This window comes from Mytilus galloprovincialis, chromosome 7, assembly GCF_965363235.1.
Source record: "Mytilus galloprovincialis chromosome 7, xbMytGall1.hap1.1, whole genome shotgun sequence".
Lineage (NCBI taxonomy): Eukaryota > Metazoa > Mollusca > Bivalvia > Mytilida > Mytilidae > Mytilus > Mytilus galloprovincialis.
This window is the reverse complement of record NC_134844.1, coordinates 81,854,378-81,862,249: the sequence shown is the minus strand read 5'-3', so window position 1 is coordinate 81,862,249 and position 7,872 is coordinate 81,854,378. Positions and strand designations below refer to the sequence as shown.

The following is a 7,872-nucleotide window of genomic DNA, read 5'->3' as shown; positions in this document are numbered from 1 at the left end:
ATTGCCAAAAATTATACTTTTTCATATATTGTCTCATATATGTTCCTGCAGGGACCTATAATACATCCCTGGTACTGACCATCCACCTGTTGTTGTAATGCAAGTAGCAAGTTTTTGGTTTATTTTCAGCTTTACCGCCAGATTAGACCGGAAAATTCATTTTCAAGATCTTTATTAATATCCCACACTTTTACGCTCTGAAAAATCAAATGGTCGTCCCCTAATGCACTGTCATTTAGTTTGTTTCTGAAAAGTTTGAAATAAATATTGAGACGGTAAAAACCAACCCCCTCCAAAGGGTGGGATTGATGAAGATCTTAAAAATAAATATTCTAGTCTATCCTGGAAAAACTGAAACTAAAAGAAAAACTTTCTACTTGCATAAGACAGAAAGTTGCGACTCAGACAGCTATATCCAACACGGACCAAAACGACGCGGATGTGAGCAGCCATGTCACCGCAGAGGTTTCTGATTAACATTATCATTTATTATTTTAAAGCGGCATATAGTTCTTATGATTATGATGTCATCGAATCCCAAATTGATCTTCAGCACTTTTATTACACTGCATTCTTCTATATAATAACAAAAAGGAAGTTATACGGAAGCGTATTAGCGCCACCCATTTTTTTAAAAAATTTTCTTCCTATCTTTGCGTTATAACATAAACCTTTGCGTTACAACGCAAACCTTTGCGATATAACGCAAACCTTTGCGTTATAACGCAAACATCTTGATTTTAATTATAATATTCATTTAGTTTTGCATATATGTCCGTCTGTCATTCATTTCGGTTGTGATTTACTAGTAGACAAAAAAAAAAAGAAACATACATACAAGGCCAAATCATTAAAATAAATATGGATTGGAATAATGGAATACTTGAAGTGCAATTATACATAAATTAAGACTGATTTGTGCAACAGAAAAGTTTATAATTTAACAGGAAAATAGTATAGTATAATATATAGGCATATTAAAATAGAAAGATCTAAAATAATGTCATAAAATTGTTAAACTTCCAAGTCAAATAGCATAATGATCTGCCTGCTTTAAAATGCTTTTAAATTTTGATGCAAGACTAAATCTCAGAATGTGATAATGATTCTTTGATAGAAAGCCATTGAATTTAATTTCAATATAGTGAAGTATTTTTAAGATGCTTGGGTAGCAATTTGAATGGAGAGGACATAATTTTATTAATAAAACATTTTCATTCTATACATTTATTGCTGAAGGGTAGCTTGTTTGAATCTAGCCAACTTTACACAGTTCTCAAACGAGAGCTTACTTTGGAAGTATATTTATGTTCGGTTATAGCTATATCAGCAGGGTTGATTTTTTTTCTTCCGTATAAAACCTCAATTTACTCAATTTTCTTTGTAATATATATACTAGTAGTAACATGGGTATCGGTTTTGGGGACCTTTATAGTTTGCTGCTTTGGCATATGATGGTTTACTTTTACGAATAGTGGCTTAGATGGAGTGTTTTCTTCTTGGCACTCATACCACATCTTCTTATATTATTTCGCTCATTATTAGCCAATTATATGTTCTATAATTATTCAAACATTTTACTTTGCAATGACTACAAAGGTGATAAATTTTAAACTATATACAGCCTCCTCCGTTAATAACTGCTGTTTCCTTTGAATTTTAAATAAGAAATGAGATAAAAAGAAATATTTAAAAAAAAAAGTTGTGTGGCGCTAAAACGCTTCCGTATAATTCCACATTACGACATTTTTTTTAAAAAATTTTGAGTGGTAAATAATTCCATATGGTGGCAGAATAATGAAAAGCTTTTTTTTTTATATTCCTATGGATCTTCAGAACGCTGGCCCTGTTGCACCATTATATTCTGCTCTACTTCATCATCATTGTATTTAATTGAACGTTTTTCACTTCCGGATAAAATTTCATATTCTGCTTCAAAATTATAGTTTTCATTATGTTTGTTTTGTCTATGTATTTGCTATATCCAAAATTGGTTTTTGTTTGTTTTGCAAATAAAGAATTATATTAATGGTTGGCCCAAAATTTATCTAATCTTATAAAAATTTGTATTTGGTCTTGGAACAAATAGATCATGATTAGAGACAGAACGTAAGTTGTGGTGTTGCACATCATTAATATTTAGCATTGTCGGATGTCAGTAGCGGATCCAGAACTTTTCATAAAGGGGGCCGGGGGGGGGGGGGGGGGGGGGCTGCTGACTGACCTAAGGGGGTCCCGCTCCAGTCATGCTTCAGTGAATCGGCCCTATATAATCAGCCCCCGCCTATGGGTGTTAGTCCATTAACAATTTCATAGGTTAGAATTTATGTGTTGTTTATTTGACTTATCATAGTGCCGAATCAAAATAAAGTTTTCTTAATCATGTTAATATCTGATCTTAAAGCTGAATAAATTGAAAATGTTATGTTGAATATATAGCTAGTGATTTTGAATCGGTGATCTGAAACCTACATAGTAAATTTAAGTAAGTAAGTAAGTATTTTTGATTGGTTTGAAATCCAAAATTATGCCTAAGCCTAACTCGCGGGAAATCGAGAAAGCTAAATTGAACTCATAAAGACATTCTCGTCCAGCAAACGCAAAGGTCAACGACTGTAGCCAACGTACACCCCACGGGGCGTACATTTATATTTTTTATTTTTTATATTTTCAAAGTAAACTAAGTATACATAGACATATAGACTTCTCGAAAACCCTATTCTTTACGAAGTGCTCCTGTGAAGGAGGGATTTCCTAATACAGATACAGATACATAATCGCCCTATTGGGGCGAAATGAATCTTAGTGCGAACGACAATCGGGGCGAAGTCACCTGAATACGGATGATAAAAGAATGGCGGAAAGCATGAGTGGATGTACATACCGGGAAATTTCAATTTCCTCTAGTGTGGGAACAAGATGGAAAGAAATAAACGTCAACACAGGTATCTGACTATCATTAGTTGACGTATTGCAAACGGGATTGTCTTCTACACCAGTTGCCATTTCATGCATTTTAGACCGGCTTCTTTTTATATCGCCTGCATAGATCTAACATTTATTTTCGCTTTACTTCTTCTACCGGTTAGTGACCACCGTCATCATGTTGACTATTCTGACTATTTCTTTTGAGAAATCCGATGGTTTTATTTGCCTTGGCACAGATGTTTCCGATATGTTTATCCCATTTGAGGTCTGATGCACAGGTACTTAATTGTTTCTACAGATCCATTGGAAGACCCACTATCAACGTATATTTATGTGTCTTCCAATGGATAGAAACAAGTGCCTGTGGTCTGATGTTATAGTTACTCCTAAGTATTTTGCAGGTGTTATGTGCTCCAAAGTGTGGTTATGTAAACGGTAGTCCTTTATAATATGAGTTCTGTTCTTTGAGAGGGGGGGTAGGAGGGGTCCTGATCCCGAAACCACGGACTAAAAAACACCTGATCCTGAAATCCCGAGCTTAAAAACACCCGATCCCGGAGTCCCGATAAAGGTCCTATCCCCCTCTTCTTTGTTACTGATACTGATAGTACCTGACATTTATTTGGATGGAATTTCATCACCCATTTTTCTTCCCAGAGAGCCAACTTGTCTAAATCTTCCTGGAGGGTATTATCATCTGATGTTACTGTGATGTTTGCATGTGTGTCATCTGCAAATAGCCTCACAGTTGATTTTATATTTTCTGGCATGTCGTTTATATAGAAGAGGAAGAGGCTGGGTCCTAGCACAGATCCTTGTGGTACCCCAGACTCTACTTCAATGGAGTCAGATGTTCCCCTTCTATTAGTACTCGTTGGGTTCTCTCAGATAGGAAGCTTTTAATCCAGTGGTTTGTTTTTCCTCTTATTCCATAGTGTAAAAGTTTGTGTGCTAGTAGACTATTGCCGAACTTGTCAAATGCCTTCGAAAAGTCCATGATTAGGCAGTCTGTTTGTTGGCCACTATAAAGGTTTTTGGTGATGTCGTCGATGAATTCTAAGGCAAAAAGGATGCACTTTGGTGAAATTACAATAATCTAGAATTTAAAATTGATACCATAATTCAGAAGAGCATTAGTTAAGAAGCAAACAAAAGGAAAGAAAGAAATCTAAGATCTGCTTAAATTTTGGTATTAAAATGACTTTTTGTGAGTTAATAATTGAAGTCTTTTATTTTAGAAAGGAAAAATGGGATTATCATGGTCATGGGTCAAAATATTTTACCCTGTATCATAGGAAAAAACCCAGAGATTAAACATCTGACAGAAATTCCAGAACCTGGCCAAAGTACATCCTTGAATGCATAATGCAAGACTCACACTTCTTTATAATCATAGGGAGACATCATCCTCATCCTCACTTTTTATGCCCCACCTACGATAGTAGAGGGGCATTATGTTTTCTGGTCTGTGCCTCCGTTCGTTCGTTCGTCCGTCTGTGCGTCCGTTTGCTTCAGGTTAAAGTTTTTGGTCAAGGTAGTTTTTGAAGAAGTTGAAGTCCAATCAACTTGAAACTTAGTACACATGTTCCCCATGATATGATCTTTCTAATTTTAATGCCAAATTATAGTTTTGACCCCAATTTCGTGGTCCACTGAACATAGAAAATGATAGTGCGAGTGGGGCATCCGTGTACTATGGACACATTCTTGTTATTATTATAACTTGGATCAGGTTAGTCAGGGCATGATTGTGTGCGATTTCTTTTTTAATAGCATTTTGTCATGTTTGTTTGGGGAATGTTAAGCAAGACCTGTCATGTGCATAGATGCCAACCATTACGATTTTTCCGTAGTTATTCCGATTTTGCGATAAAAACTACGCTATTACGGTCAAAGTCGAATAGTTACGGATTCCCAATCATCGCCGTTCAATTTTGTAAAACGCGGATTTTTATCATTACATTTCCGTCCTGGTCCGGTATTTAGAAAACGCCAATGTAATGCTTCCGGTTTCTCGGGAGTTATCAACCTATTGTAGGGAACTAACTGACTTCCGAAGAGGCAAACTTGCATTTTATGAAGTAGCTTTCCCCCTTTCTATACTTCTCCTTGACAAAACGAAAATGTACTATTTGAGAACATCTGAACAATTAATAAACGGAATGCATACTACAGACAACATGTTGAACGACAAATTTTAGTGCACATCATTTTGCAACCACTCGTCGGTAATTTTTATTGGTAAATGCAAGTTTATGAATGATTACTGAAAACTTTTCAAAAATACGGAAAATTTGATAGTTTGTTACTGATTGTGTCAAAAGGGGTTGGCATCTATGCATGTGTGATAATAGTATATCCTCCTTTACACAATAAATCTCTTGGTGTCAGGTGGTGGCATGCTCCTAGTCCTAGTATTTATGACTCTATTTGAAGCTACACAATGACATGCAGACGAGCTATCTCTACATTTTTTTCTTTCATCTCAAAAGAAAGGCCATGGGACAGGTAAACATATGATTTATGATTTATGGTAAAAGTAAAGAGTCTGCTGTTAAGAGGCTCTATCACTTGAAAACAAGAAAGTGAAAATCACTTAATGAAAATAATAATGTGATGTCTGCTTTTACGAGACGAGCAGTGATATTGTTGTCTTTTTTCAAAACTACCTCTACCGTTTTTTATTTGGAAAATTACATATTTTTTTATTGAAATTGGGAAATTTGTATTTTTTTTCTAAACACATCTCCGATTTTTTGCTGACCTTTGCTGTCTTATTTGCACTGTTTTTTCATTTTATATTTTGGTTGTCAGACATTTTCAACCTGAAAGGTACTTTTTAGAGAGGGGAAAGAAACCAAATCAATGATGGTATTTAATGCATTGAAAACCATATGTGTTACAAACACCATGATGATTCTGATCAGAAAACTGGATCTCAAAAGTGCTTTCTAATATCAAAATAATAACATGAATACGAAATTTACAAACATTACTACCAATGCCATCACTGTTTTGGGAAAATGTAAACCTTTTTGGGAGGAATTTTAAGCCACTTTTTTTAGTAATTGGGAATTTTCTCTAGGGGAAAAGGCCGAATTTCGGCTGTAATTTGAGGCAAACAATATCACTGACAAGACATTGCTCTTTTTTTCATTTCATGGTAGGACCACGATCATGCACTTTCATGAACATGACCAAGGAGGGTGTCTCAATTATTTGAATGCAAATGTCATAGAACAAACCTTTTTTTTCACTTTGTTGTTGATTGAAAAAAAATCTGAAATTCTTTTCTTTTCTCTGACTATGCTATTGACTGGTTACAAAATGTCGTTATTACTATGAATGCATACTTTTCCTGGTTTCAGTACAAAATCTTATAGTACTTGCAGCGAAATCAACAACCAGGATCTATTTTACCGGAAATTTATTTTTATTAACCAATCAGAAATGCCGTTATATATTTCTCTTGATTGTCCTAGATAGTGACCGACGATCTAAAACTAAAAGTACGATTTATATTTTTTTGACATCAGAAAAACAACCGATGGGAATTTGATTATAAACGACCATTTCAATCGGCAATCGGTTCTTAATGAATACGCTGCAGGATGTTGTTTTTATCGGCATGGTACATGATATGGCTGGTTACTATGTGCTCCATTATCTTGCAACATATACAGGTTAATGATATCAGTCTGTAGTTGATTTGTTCAAACTTTTTCCCTTTTTTGAAAACTGGACAAACGTTTGCTGTTTTCCATAATGATGGTACCACTCCTGTGTCATATGATCTCTGAAAGACAAGTTGGAGTATTGGCGCTATTTCATTGGCTAGTTCTTTAAGGATCATAGGTGAGATGTTATCTGGACCTGCAGCTTTATGGGGGTTTAAACCATTTAGTAGTTTCTTAATTCCTTCTTGTGTGATGGTAATATCGGGTGCTGTGGGGTATTGGCCAGACATGTTGCATCTTTCCTTAAATTCTGTGTTACTGAGGTCATTAATACTTGAAAATGCTTCCTGGAACTGTGCATTTAATATGTTGGCTTTGTCAGTTGAATCGTCATGTAGTATGCCTGCTGATTTAAGCGGAAGTATGCTACTCCCATCTGACTGTTTATGCTTAATGTACGTCCAGAATCTTTTCATGCAATTGGTGCCTCTGTCCAACTCACTACTTGGTGTAACGATGTCATCTATATACCTCCAATAGGCCTTTCTAATTCTTTCTGGGTTTTGCTCTTTATATATATCTTTGTATGAAGCAGGGTCCCTTTTATCACCTGATTTTTTATACGAGCAGTCGTATATTGGTATGACATTGGTGTCATTGTCTTCGTCGTCGTCCGAAGACACATTGATTTTTCTCACTATAACTTTAGTTTAAGTAGATAGAAATCTATGAAATTTAAACACAAGGTTTATGACCATAAAAGGAATGTTGGAATTGATTTTGGGAGTTTTGATCCCAACAGTTTAGGAATAAGGGGCCAAAAAAGGGCCCAAATAAGCATTTTTCTTGGTTTTCACACAATAACTTAAGAATAAGTAAATAGAAATATATGAAATTTAAACACAAGGTTTATGAACACAAAAGGAAGGTTGGGATTTATTTTGGGAGTTTTGGTCCCAACAGTTTAGGAATTAGGGGCCCAAATAAGCATTTTTCTTGGTTTTCGCACTATAACTTTATATTTTGGTGAAATTTGACAAAATCAGCTTGCTTATGGGGCCAGTTTTCAAATTGGTCCAAATCGTGGTCCAAAATTAAACTTTGTTGATATCGACAAAAATTGAATCCTTGGGGTTCTTTGATATGCTGAATCTAAACATGTATTTAGATTTTTGATTATAGGCCCAGTTTTCAAGTTGGTCTAAATCGGGGTCCAAAATTAAACTTTGTTTGATTTCAACAAAAATTAAATATATGGGGTTCTTTG

At 35.1% G+C, this 7,872-nt stretch overlaps 1 protein-coding gene across 1 annotated transcript in view; it reads left to right on the top strand.

Moving 5' to 3' along the window:
• Positions 1-2,794: 2,794 nt before the first annotated feature.
• Positions 2,795-7,872, top strand: part of LOC143083792 (nuclear pore complex protein Nup160-like) — a 157,113-nt gene continuing 152,035 nt past the window's right edge. The window contains exon 1 of the mRNA XM_076260147.1: positions 2,795-2,945. Coding sequence (XP_076116262.1) covers positions 2,855-2,945 — 91 coding nt within the window. The 5' untranslated portion in view covers positions 2,795-2,854. The remainder of the gene's footprint in view (positions 2,946-7,872) is intronic.